At 40.0% G+C, this 13,967-nt stretch overlaps 1 protein-coding gene across 2 annotated transcripts in view; it reads left to right on the top strand.

The window, feature by feature from the left end:
* Magi2 (membrane associated guanylate kinase, WW and PDZ domain containing 2) overlaps positions 1 to 13,967 on the top strand; it is a 1,283,222-nt gene that overhangs the window by 1,132,417 nt on the left and 136,838 nt on the right. For both annotated transcript variants that reach the window (XM_076862515.2, XM_076862511.2), the window contains 2 exons: positions 932 to 1,023; positions 10,418 to 10,610. In XM_076862515.2, coding sequence (XP_076718630.2) covers positions 932 to 1,023; positions 10,418 to 10,610 — 285 coding nt within the window. The remainder of the gene's footprint in view (positions 1 to 931; positions 1,024 to 10,417; positions 10,611 to 13,967) is intronic.

Here is a 13,967-nt window from a genome sequence, read left to right as displayed (position 1 = left end):
CTTTTTTGAGAGTTTTACATTATTCATTGGATGAGAAAGACATTAGTTATATGTACTTTGGTCATAAAAGGGAGTGATGGTCATCCAGCCTTGCACTATCTAACTATCTATATATATATATATATATATATATATATATATATATATATATATATATATATACACACACACACATACATACATACACACACACATACACACATACATACATATACATATATACATATACACACACACAAACACATATACACACATACACACACACACACACACACACACACACACACACATATAACAGGTGCCTGATTCAGCTTTCTTTAGGAGAGTTCCAGACAGATATCAGCATTTACCCACATAAAAGTGAAGACTTGCCTTTCATATATCATTGGGAATAGCCCAGTTTGTTGGGCACCAAAATAAGCCTAGCATCATTATTATAAAAATCCTAAAAGATAATTTTCATTAGGCATAAGATTATACCCTATACACCTACACACATACCCCTAAACTATACATCAAATCATAAAGAGACACTAGTAAATTGCTAGGTAACTGCTTTCCTAGGTAGTTCCAGGTTTTACCATCTGTTCTCTCACTTCTGAAGTGATCAGAGTAAATATCCTCAATGTCATAGCCAGACTTCTTGAGGGCAATTCAAAAGCTCTCAAGAAATCTTTAAAAAAAAATTTTTCCACTCAGAACATTCATATACTCTCTTTCCCTCTGGTGATACCCTAGTAATACCCTTGGCTGGTCACCGTTGGTGGGACTACTTTGCTGCCATGGTTTTGTAACACCTGTGCTTTCCTTTGACTCTAACTGCACTCTCATTAATCACATCCACAGGTTAATTTATCACTGGTGTGTTCAGTTCCTCAGGGAGTGGGGAGGAGGCAGGATTCATTACTCAATGGGATCTCCTTCATTCCAGGTCCAGATTATAAGGAACTGGATGTCCACCTTCGGAGGATGGAGTCTGGATTTGGCTTCAGAATCCTCGGGGGAGATGAGCCTGGACAGCCTGTGAGTTGAATCTCTTTATTTCCACACTTTGGGCTCTATTATGGGTATAAACACTAGGGAAAATATCATTCAGTATGACAGCTGAGAGGAAATGTTTTAGAACTCACAAAAAAAAAAAAGAGATGGAGGGTTTTGTGTTTTATTTTGTTTTGTTTTTTTCCCACCTTGTTATTCTCTTCAAAATGCTCTCACAACATGCAGGGTCTCCATAGCCAATATCTCATCAAAAGTCACATTAAGAGGGGAACATTATTCTTTCTTAGATTGGATTGGATTCCTCTTGAGTATTTCAATTATTTAATGGTGTTGGAGCCTCAGGCTCTCTGAGTAGCAGCGTGTGAGTAGACATGCTCCCTAGAGAAGGTGCACATAAAGAGGTGCCTTGCACAGGCAGAATTATATATGTTTGCAGCCAAAACAAGAAGGTAGAGAAAACACAGGGCTAAGTAGAAATGAAATCAAGCTGAGTGCTATGAAATCTCAACCAGATTTGAATTAAGGGATTACCCTGAGAATGTTTATGGAATCAACTCCAGTTGACACAATATTGGGAATTTGGGAAGGGCTGTGGAGAAATCTTTATATCGATATATACATATATGTGTGTGGGACCGGGGGATGTGCCCGCCTCAGGGTGAAAGCATAAAATAGCAATAGTCATTAATGCACAGAAAATAACAGCAAAACTAAATTTATGAGCATGTACTGAAATATCAACTATAAAACACTCAATGTAAAAGATCTTGAGTTTTCTTAGATGTATTGTAGAATAAATGAAGAGACAGCTGTTCAGTCAGATTTCAGTAACCCATTCCTGCTCTAGTACCTGCACCCCATCCTTACAAGGCACTTAAACTCTAAGCCTCAGTCTCCTTGCCTGCAAGATGAGGCTAACAGGAAACCTTCTCCTATTTCCACTGTGGAGTGGCTTTAGGCAATAAGGAAAGCATACATTAAAGCTCTTGGTATGTGACTGGATCAGATTAAATGCTGAATAAATGTTTATTGTCATCAACTTTGTCTTTCCCAAAAACAAAAATAAAACTGATGGGCAGAAATCTCTGGGAGGAAAAAAGTCAATCTAACTAAATGAAAGGGATCCATATGATTAAAACTGTCCCCAAATCAAGTAGATTACATTGATAAAGAGTGAGCTCCTTCACACCAGAAGTATTTAAGCAGAAATCAACCACCTGAGATGAACCTGGAGAGGATTCCTTGGCCCTGCAAGAAGAGTTGGACTAGATGAGACTGAGGTCTATTATGACAAACTCCAGGAAGCTGAGCTTGAACTCCAAGAATGGGGATACTCAGAGGGAAAAAAATATATATTTCCTAATTCCTGGAGATAAAATTTAGCAACATTACACCAGCACCTCACTGAATCCTCAGCTGCCAAAGAAGAGGTAAACGAGCATTTTCCAAGGATTGGCAAGATTTTCCTGAGTGTTTTGGAAGGAGAGAGAATGCTGAGGTAAATATATAGGGCTCAAGTAACTTGAGACTTAAATTTATTAAGGGACTCAGTGAAGGATCTTGTGTCACAGGTAGTAGAAATGAGTCTCAGTTTCATCTGGCTCTTCTTCACAGCGTCAGTCCTTTCTCCCTTTGTCCCCTAATTTTGAGTTTATCTGGGATCCTCAGTCACCTGGTCAGCCATCCAACCTCATTCCTCTCTATAGCTCATTTTATATGTGTAGAACTGAAAATATTATGAAGTACCTAAATACTTTACATAAATACTTTCTTATATGTAAACACTTAACACGTCAATTTATACCCCAAAACCTCCTGGCTGCCACAGGATATTCATCTGACCTAGCTTCCAGTAGAATTGTTCTCTGATATATTCATGTGTCTGCTCTTTCATTTGATCAGCAAAATATTAAACTCCTTCAAAGAAGACACTTCATCTTCCTCTTTTATTTAGTACTCCATCACTGACAAATGTACCAGTGTCCAGAGTTAGCCAAACTCAAGGTCCTCCGGTCAGTCCTTCACATTGACACATCTGCCCAAGATTCCTGATGTCAACTAAAACAAGTTTGCTAAACTTCATAGTCTACAGGAATTCTACAAACTACCCACACTCTCACCAAAGCCATAGTCTCGGGGGTTCCTGCTGTGAAGTAGGTTCACCATTTACTGGTTACCAACTTGCTGAGTCCAGTGAGGAAGAACATCCATACATGATGTAGGATGAAGAAGTAGGTGTGTTACTTAGAGATCAGAAGCAAGGGACAGCAGCAGCCGAGATTCATAGTGGGCTGATCCCCTAGGGCTCAAGAAATGTTCCCAAGACAGGTGGAGTCTCAACTGCTCATTGCTCACTGCCATCAGAGATGAGGAAATCCAAAAGCAGTCCATTGTGGGTTTGATGCCCTGAAGTAATATGACTATCTGAAGTAAAGCATTGAAGGATGCCCTGTCTCTATCAGAAACTAGAATAGAGCTCAGGGTTTTCCGTCTCCTCCTTCTCTCAGGATGTTGCACTCTCAGAATGTTCTATAATTATTCTTGAAAGCTACAAGCAAATAAAAGGGAGAACTGGGTCAGTCTAAGGCCACTGGGGGTACCCGCTGTGAAGTAGGTTCACTTTGTGCTGAACTTACACAGCCTTGCTCTAGTTTGTCAATTCACTAGAACAACTCACAACTCAAAAAAAAAAAAAAAAAGTGTTAGACTTATAATTAGTTTTATTTTAAGGAAAGGATACAAATTAGAAAAAAAAAAAAAACAGAGAAGAGATACACTGGACAAACTCTAGAAAGATTTCAAATATAAAGCTTCCCCCATCACCAGGGACATCTTTTCTTCTAGTATGGACCCACCAAGGATTTCCAACCAGGGATTGTTGTTTGGACAAAGCTTGCCCAACCTTTGATGTCCAGAGTTTTTATTGGAATTTAATTACATGGGCATTATTATTGAATCATTTATTGCCCACTGAGGTCAGTCCCTAGCCCACTCTTCTCTAAGAGGTCATGCTTGTATTTCGTGGTTGGTCTTTCTGTTAAGACTAATGGTGTGACTGGCCCCATCCTGAGTCACCTCCTTCAGCTAAACTACCAAGTGTGGTCTAAGGGGCTCACCATAGACAGCAAACACCTTTCTGTTCCAAGGCTCTGGAGGTTACCTTCCAAAAACCAGAAACAATGACCAGACTTCTCTTTAGACTGAGGCCAAATTCTTTATTACAAAACCATAGGCTTTAAAGATACCAAGTGAATAAAACAAAATTAAACCTTGCTTCAAATAAAATATAACTGTAAGGTATTTTTATACTATTTTGGATGAATCTGAGGGATCCTTTAGCTAGTATGTTTAGCACTAGCTACAACAATTATGGGGCATTTAAGAGTAAATTGAAATAGACCCATTGTGCTAACATAATACCTCAAACTGATCAACCTAAGGAGTTTTTACCAAAAAGATAAGTTCTTTTGTGTATTCCAGAATACACTGACTGACATGCTTTTTTCTTCATACCAATCTGTGAGTTTCTTGAAAGCAAGAACTGTGGAGAAATAGTGTGTGTGTGTGTGTGTGTGTGTGTGTGTGTGTGTGTGTGTGTGTTTTCCACATCTCACACAGAGCCTGATGCAACACATACTTGTTAAATGGAGTGTTTAAAAACTGCTTTTTACCAAGACCGACCTGTCACCTGAGCTTCTCAGAACAAATAATGGTCTGAAGTTCATACTTTCTCTGGCTTCTGTGTCCTGTAGGCTCCGGCTAAACTAAGCACTCCCTTTTAGACTGAGCATGGCCACACTTCCCACCCCACTCCCCTTAATGCCAATGTTGCTCAATTTACCTACTGTCTTTGAGACTCCCATCCTGAAGGACTGGATTGAAAGAAATTGGAAAGGTGCATATATTATGCCACGTGAGTCTACAACCAGGTCCAGATCATAATCTTCACAGCTCTGAGCCCTGAAAATATTGCCAGGTTCCATTTCCCATGTACAAATACAAATAAAACACTAACCTGTAAAATAAATATAAGGCAAAACAACGAAGTTACAACTCCTTGCATGATGCTTATGTTAATACAATCTTTAAAATGTGAATTTTTTACTTTGCTGGCTCATGCTTTGTCTGCTTGGGGAGTAACCCAGCATTCCATTCAGTCAATAGTATCTTCAGTTAACCACCCTCTACCAGAAGTAGAAGGGCTTGCCTAACTGAGTCATGGGAAGAGCATAGCCCTGGCTAGCTTAAGAGAAGACAGGTCCTGCAACACTACACAACACAAAAGCCAGAGAATTGTCACCCAATTGGAACACACGTTGCTCAAAATGAAGCAATGCAGTCATGGTCATCCACTCAGACTCAGGGCATCTTTCCGCCTGGTTTGGACACAAGTTTCCAAATTCCCATCCTTTCTGAATATTGGCTTTGTGTTCCTTAGTCCTTTCTCCCCTCAGTAGGTAGTCTTTAAGTATTTATGATAAGCCTCCTCTGATTACATGGATTTCTGGTTATCCTTATTGTGTTTATTTAGGTTTATTCCTGTTTATTCCTTCATTTGAATGACTTATGACACGCTCCCATGGCAAGTTACAGTTTTGACACTTAAGCCATAAAGTAGAAGCATAAATCTCCGTGACACAAGCAAAGCCACAAAATGAGCCGTGAAAACCAGAATATGGCACCTCAGAACCACCATGTCAGGAAGAGGGAGTCGACTATAAAGATCTCCCATCTGCCTCTCCTTCCTGTTTTCCCACATTCTAAGCCCAGAGATGACACACACACTGAGTGCACTAACCTGATTTAATTGCTGGTGTGCTACAAAGGGAGAGGCGAGTAGGGTGATTAGGTTTCCAACCACAGGAGGTCTCATAGGTAACATCAAACAGGTTTCTGCCTCCATGTATATGAAATGAAATTGACATCCCAGGGTGCGCATTAAACAGGACAAGTCTCTCCGCAAACAATGAACAGCAGGACTCCAGCTCAAACAATGCATATAGACATTTTTCCTGCAAAATGAAATATTTTTCACAGTTAAATAACAATAGAAATAGAAAGAAATTTTTTTAAAAAATACAAGAAAAGAACAAAAAATGGGATTTCCAGCTGTGAGTTGGAAAGAGATGGAAAAGCATCAAGATGGAAAGATCTAGAAAAACACTACAATGAAGAAAGGCCTGTGTGAAGAAAAACCATTCAAAGAAAGAGATGATGGACCTATTCCTGGCCTCAGGAATCCCATGCAAATTCATGAAGAACTTTCTGAAGCAAATGTTTGCCACAGTGGCAAATTGTCCCAGCCACAGTTAACTGCAGAGCAGATCTTCTGGTGTTGAATAACATTGGACGGGTAGTGAGGAAAGAATTAAAGGAATTAAAAGGCCTGGAGAGAGTGCTTTGGGTCTTATTTGTTTCTTGCTTGTTTTTGTTTTCTTTTTAGCATTAGTCTTTTCCCTGGATCACTGGGGTATCAGCCAGTTGAATGTGAATTACTATTATTTCACATCAAATGCTCTGTTTTGTTCTGCGTCCTCAGAGCCTGAGATAAAGTAGAATTATAGAGTTGTTCTGTTTCTTTATTTGTTTGGTGGTTTTTGTTTGTTTGTTTGTTTAGGGGAGGCATTTGGAAAGACAAGGGCCATAGATCAGTTGTGGGGACACGTAATCTTTCTTGATTTGTTTGGCAACAATGCTCTTCCTTCAGGACCAGAGCAATCAGGATGTTGTAGAGAAGTGACAGTGTGGCCAAGAGCCAGCAAGACCAGGAAAAAGATGTGACTCGGTGGGTAAGGGAACCAGCCCCTTTCAGCAGGCCTGGACAGTGATCATTGCCACAGGTCAGGGAGCTCAGACCATGGGGAGAGTCTTTCAGTGAACTTGGGAGTGACCAGTGAGGCCATAGAAACTTTGGCTATTGGACCAAATAAGAATGGCCCAAACCTTGATACTCAGAGTGTAATTAATCCATGAACCAGCAGCGTCCAAAATTCCTGGGGGCTTATTAAGCAGTCAGAATCTCAGGCCACACCCCAAGTCTACAGAATCAGACTCCCGATGATGGGTACAGAACTGTTTTTGACAAGCTTACCGGGTGATTCCTGTACACCCAAAAGTTTGAGAACCACCAACTTGAAGGTTCATATATCCCAGAGCTTGTCCTCAAGAGCTTAAGTGAACATGATAGCATATATATTGGGAAGCCAACATGAGTTACAGGGCAAGAAGGAACCATAAATTATCCAGTCCTTCAGTTAAAGGGGCAAATGGGAAATAATAGAGTGTGTCAAGTGAACAAATCATATTTGAAGTTTAAAAAAAAAAAAAGTTGTGTTTTCTTCCTGATTAGGCACATAGAGCTATCGCTGTGTCAGCAATGAAATCCAATCACAGACATACAAAATTGCCACCAGCTGAGGTGTCACTGCTGCATGAGATCTGGAAGTGGTACCACTATGAGTAGTCAGCCTCTACCCAGCAAAAGCAGCAGCTTCTGATGGGTGGCGCATGAGTTCTCCAACGCCATGTGCCTGAGGATAATCTCTCAGTAGGCCTGAGATGTGACCAGTGAAACCACAGATCCTATGACCACTGGACCAGGTGGGAATGCCCAGACCCTTGGTGATATAGTGAGTGCAGTACAGCTAATGGACAAGCACCTCTCACGCCTACCCACTGTACCAGGCTTAGTTTGAGTTTTTTTTAATACCTATAACCACCTTTTTTTGAAACCAGATACAGAATAAATTATGCAATTATATAATAATATGTAATAATTATGCAATACTGCATAATAAATTAAAGTATTATGTTGAATTTTTTGTTTTAGATTCTCAGTTGAAGTATTAATAGAATGTACTGCTTAGAAATCTATAAAATCTGAGACAACAAAGGAAGATTTGAAAGATTAAAGCTTCAAGCTTTTATAAAGTGAATCCAGTGAACTTCACTCTTAGCTCAAATGTCAATTTCTCAATGTTGCCTACTCTAAAGAACCTTGGCCACGTGACTGACATCCCCCTATACACCTTGCTCTATTTTTTTCTATCATGCATGGCTTCCTGCATACTACGTAATTTACACCTTTATCAATAATATGCCCACTAGAATCGAAGCTCTGTAGGGCAAGGATGTTTGTTTATTGCTCACTGATGGATTTCAAGCATTTAAAAGTATCCTTAGGCTCAATGAATATTTGTTGAATAAGTGAATTAATGATGAGACTATCTCATTTCATAGCCATATGTCAGGAAAGCAGATGTTTTTCTGGGATCTTTCAATGAATGATGTTAAATTGTTAGCACAGAATGTGACTTCAAGAGTACTTGTATATCTTTGCTCTTTTCCTATAGCAGGAATAGGAATGTTTCAATATGAATATTTGCCTTCATTATTTTCATACAGAACCCATTTACCACTATGGCCCTCTTAGTTGTAACCCCTATTTTTTGTTTCACTTTCATTAGGTAAATCGGAACTATACCTCAAAATTGATAATTAATCAGCCAAGAAGTTCACAAACCACTTTTTTTTTCTATAACTAGATACATAAACCCTTATACTGAAGTGTACAGGAAATCTAAAGGTTGAAGCATTTTCTTTGGGCTAACCCAAATAAATGCAGCTTTTCATGGGGGCAGTCAAGAAATATAAACATTCATATTAACTGGATTTTGCACAAAGCACATATAAAGTCTTTGAAGTACTCCACAGTGGGTTGAGCCTTTTGAAGGACAGATTAGAACATCTTTGAAAGAAATTCATAAATTCAGGTTGGCATGACAAAAAGGGAAAATGGAGACTGTCGGAAACATGCCCAACTTGTGGACTAAAGAACCACACTGTGCAGCCAATCCAAGGCAGGAGATGCAAGGCCTTTCCTGTGACAGCAATCCTGAACACTCCTCCAAACACTAATGTTTAACACAAAAGCAAATCTGTTCCCCACCCCTCAGGTGTAGGGGAAAAGCAGCAGGAGTGCTTGGAATTGTTGTTCCTCTAGAGAAAGACAACTACACAATGGGACAAGGTGGCAGAGTCCTTCATACTATACCTCATAAGTCCTGGCCATTCAGATTTGGTTGCCATGTTCCAGCTACTATGAGCAACGTCGTGACCAGCTATGAAGGAGGCGTTCCACTGCCAAGCCTGAAGACTCGGAATGCCTCCAGGTCAAGGTGGAGCAAGTTGGCTGGAACCCAGAGGTCCAGGACTTGAAAGAATGTATTATGCCTGAAAGACATCAACCTATGAGCAAGTGTCGCTTCATAAGGATTTTAAACCTGGAGAAAGGCCTCTGCGTTATTATCAGGCTAATAGTAACCACTGTCTTCAAATACTGTGTGGCTCAGCCACGGACAAAAGAAAGAGGAAAAAAAAAAATCATTAAAGAGTTGGAAAAATTATTTGAAGGTTAAACAGCAAAACTAAAATGTTTGGTACTATTTTCTTTCCTCTGAGGCAAAAAAAGGCCTTGCTAATGGGCTCCAAATTGAATGTTTCTAATGGGGTGTGGGAAACCTTATGCATTTCCTCTCATCCAAGTGTCTAGTTGAGAGAATTATAACAATATCCACAGTTTCCGGATTCATTCCTCCTTGTTTCCTGGCACAATATGCCTTGACCCAGCACAGCTACTCCAGGGGCAGGCAGAACTGGGAAGGTCCTTTGTGCTTAGGGAATATTTACAGGAACGGAATCTAGAGAAGATTTGACTGAGTTTTGTTTTTGAGTAACTCAACTGGACAACTATGAGTTTTGTTTTGCTCTATTTTGTTTTCTCCTTACCGTCCAGCAAAGCAAAGCCAATTTTTTTTAAAAAAAAAAGAACTTTGAACCTTCAGAGTTTAATAATGTACAACAGCTGGATTCCCCTTAACATTTTTTGAGCACTCACTATGTGCCTAGAAAAAGGTTCAATGCCTTACATGCATAATTTCATTCAATTCTCTCAATAACCCTGCGAAATAGGTCCTATTATTATTTTCCTCATTTTGCAAGTAAAGAAACTGAGGCTCACAGAGGTTAAGAAGCCTTGTCCAAGTTCACACAAATAAGAACTGGAGCCAGGATTGGATCCCCACCTCATTTCAATGCAGAATTCATGTATGCTGGCCAATTAGCACCATTATCTTAAGTTGGAATTTTTTCTAAGGGGGAACACCTATGAGCCAGGAGGCAGGTGTCCCTAAACTTTATGGCAATGAGCTGTAAGTTCCAAACATTTACTTCTCTAGAAGTAAGCAACCTCAAAGAATCAGCAGGGCATCCTTCCAGGCTCTCGTTTCTTCAAGTACACACACACACACACACACACACACACACACACGTGCGCGCGCACACACACACACACACACACACACACATTCACACTCATGTTTGAAATGTGAATGTCCCTTCCTTCTCACTGCTTTTCTAGATTTTGATTGGAGCTGTCATTGCCATGGGCTCAGCCGACAGAGACGGCCGCCTACACCCAGGAGATGAGCTCGTCTATGTCGATGGGATTCCAGTGGCTGGCAAGACCCACCGCTATGTCATTGACCTCATGCACCACGCAGCCCGCAATGGGCAGGTTAACCTCACTGTGAGAAGAAAGGTGCTATGTGGAGGTAGGTACCTCGAGCCGGCAGTAAGAGTTGGAGCTTAGGTGGTGAGATGCTTTTATAGGAACACTTGAAACAGACCTTTAAAGCACTTTCTGTATTACATGAGAATGAAAACAACCCAGATAGTCTAAAAGCAACTATGATTTTGAAAGTACACTAGTACAAAAATCCAAATAGTCTTTGAGACCTACATTTTAAATGTAGTCATTAAAAATTTCTAGCAAAGCCCGGGGCTATTTTAAGATATGTATGCTCTTTGGTCTTTGGTACATGCTAGTTATAAGAAGAACATTATAATAATGGAAAATATGCCTTTGGAAAATGTTCCTCATTGTATTTACAAACAAAGAACTACCGCATTTTGGTGCCATAATAAGAAAACCAGGATGGAAAATTAGCTTTCATTGTAGAGTCTGATAAAAGGTAACAATAAAACTGTTAGCCTGTGTTGAAAAATACAGCTCTCAATCTAAGAAAACATAATTCATATGGCTCCAAACTTATGAAACAGATAAATTAGAGTAATTATTCCCTTTACAACCATTTCTTAGCTTCATAAAAGAATTCACCAAAGATAACTTTTAAAAGTCAGACTACATGTTTATAATGTGATCTAATTTACTTCTCATCACTATCTAAACCCCCCAAAAAGATTTATATGCTGATGGCATATGTCTATTATAAGCACCATATTGTTTTTGTAATATGAACATTGAATAACTCTGGGGTTATGGATCTTCCATAAGAACCGTTCATTCCTTGTCTAGTGAATCACTGAAGCAGCAACTCCAATGATGTTTCCCTGTCACCTCTGTGCCAGGGGCCTACTGGCCTCTCTGTTCAACCCCTTGACCATCCCCCATACAGACTAGAATTAGGAGGGACTTTCATGGCTTCTTCTCATTACAGATTAGGAGACTGAGGCCCAGAGGGTTGGTGGCTTCAATTAGTTGGTAACAGCATGGAAATGAAGTCTTACCTCTGGGCCAAGGCTTATTTCCTTATGCCACTTTCAGGCCCCCTTCCTACTTTCAGACAGCATCCCTACCCTAGTGAATTCAAAGGCAAACCTTTAATGAATGTCACTCCCTAACCTAAGGAGACTTTTACATGTGCTTTTATATAACATTAAAATAAAAAAAAAAAAAAACAAGGGCCACCTGCTAATCACAGGTTGTGAATGACTAGAGAAAACATGATTTATGAGACTAAATATTTTTTCTTTTTGAATCCTCTAGAAACTCGACTTTGAACAAGGGAAATCATTTAAAAGCACAAGTCAAAAGAATTGTCAGCCCTCACCAGTAGAGACTGCTATATATTTTATATTGTATGGAGGTTTTACTAAGAGTTGCCATTTGTCTTTAGGAATTCATGGCACACCACCTAACCCAAAGAAGTAAAACACCTTGAGTTATGCCTTATCCTTGGGCGAGATGCCAGGAGGAAGACTGTGTTTGCTTGGTTAACATTTAACTGTCTCTCTCCCTGTAGAGTGATTTTTAATAAAAAGTTTGCTGTGCTATATGTTCTGTAACCTAAAGATAAATTAAAAAGATACCTGATTTACAAGGAAATATACAGCAAAGTGCAAAACCAATGTACCAACGTAATTTCATGCTCCCCTTGCCACTGGCTGATTATTGCAAATTAAATTTTGTTCTAACCAACCCAAGCTGTTGGAGTATATGCCAAATGCTACACAAATGTATCCTTGCAATTTGTGGATCATGTGACTTCCGTAAAGATGCTCTTTGCTGCAGTTTTTACCAACTTTATTCTGTTAGGCTTTTGAGTGCATTTCAAGTGCATTTAATTTTTGAAAATGTTCTGCTGTAGACTGCTCGTTCACACCAGGAGAGTTTCCAAGTTAATTCAGCCCACTCTTCCTTGAAAGCTTCATCAGTGTTGAAAATGATTAAGTTTAGCAAAGGATACTTTGAGAGCAAAAGTAAATGCCCCCCCCAAAAAAAGAATGGACGAGATTTAAAAGTCAGAGGAGGATGACTTTTTTTTATGGCTGCCATTTCTTCACAGAGAAAGGACAACTACAAATGGATATGATGATGGAGATGCCTTTTCGAGAATTGTTACCATTGTTGTTGTTATTTTGATTCCCTAAACAAGGCAGCAGGAGGTGCAAGCCTGGCTTCTGATGGGATGACTCCAAGCTAAAGAGAAGTCAGCAATCAGCTTAGACAGAAACAGAGAGACGGGAAGAGGGTATTGCTGCCACCTTCTCACATGAAGAAGTGGCAGTATGATGCATGAAGGGCTGGGGCTGAGAGAAGTTCTGGAGATTACCCCCTTCAGTCTTATCCCAGCCTCAGCATGTACAAATGCCCTGCCCCACCTCCAAAGGCAGAGGGCATTGGCTTCCTAACTGGGGCTCCAGAAAAAGAACACATTCACAATGAGACAAAGACAGGTTAGTAACATTGGGGGAAAAAATTAAAATAACCCAAAAGACAGTTCCAAATATTAAATTATTTTAAAAGTACACATTGCAGATAGAAGGGCAAATTTTTCAGTTAAGCAATGTCAAGCTAGATCCCCCAAAGTGAGAAATTGTGGAGTAAGGGAACAAACTATTCAGTAGTGCCTCCAATTTTTTTCTTACCAGATAATTGTAGTACAGCTCTTGCACCTTGAATTAGTCCGCCACCCACTCCAAAAATAGCTATATTTTTTTTTCTCAAGGATAGTGGAAAAGTGGCTTTAATTATTATACTGAAAGTATAAATGTTGATATGTTTAGAGCTTAGCTTTGAGATGATTAGCCTAATGAAATTATTTTGAGTACACACCATTTGTTTGAGAGGATAGTGTCTGAAGAATTTCCTAAAATGTAAATCTAGAAGGTGAAAGTTGAATGGCTTAATCAAAACATGTTACAGCCCCTCTGAAAGCTTTCAGCATCTTTCTCTGACACCTAAAGGAAAGTCTATTTCTTGGCCGGATGCTGAAAAAGGAAAGGATTTCTTGGAAGCAGAGTGAAAAGTTCAGCCAGTATTTCAGGTGACAGTGCATTCCCTGGCCCTGCTTCCTACGTGTTGTCCCTTCTAACTGCCTTCCATTGTCCTTTGTCTATGAGCATGTCACCCATTTCAGTAAGGTGTCTATCTCGAAGAGTATGAACCAGAAGTGCTCACACAAATGCCACAGAAGGCAATCTCTGGCCATTTGCAGGGCCACATCCTGGGCCACCCCTGACCCATGAGGTACTGGAGGTCCTGGTGCACATGCATGTGGACACCCAGCCCACTTATTCAAGCTCTGTCCACATACATGCCCCATTGCCTCAGCCAAGCCTGAAGGCAAGATCTGCCCATCTGAAGTGCTACAGTCCTTCAGGAGGAC

This window comes from Callospermophilus lateralis, chromosome 1 (assembly GCF_048772815.1).
Source record: "Callospermophilus lateralis isolate mCalLat2 chromosome 1, mCalLat2.hap1, whole genome shotgun sequence".
Lineage (NCBI taxonomy): Eukaryota > Metazoa > Chordata > Mammalia > Rodentia > Sciuridae > Callospermophilus > Callospermophilus lateralis.
Note: the sequence above shows the minus strand (reverse complement) of the source record. Positions and strands in the feature narration are given on the sequence as shown.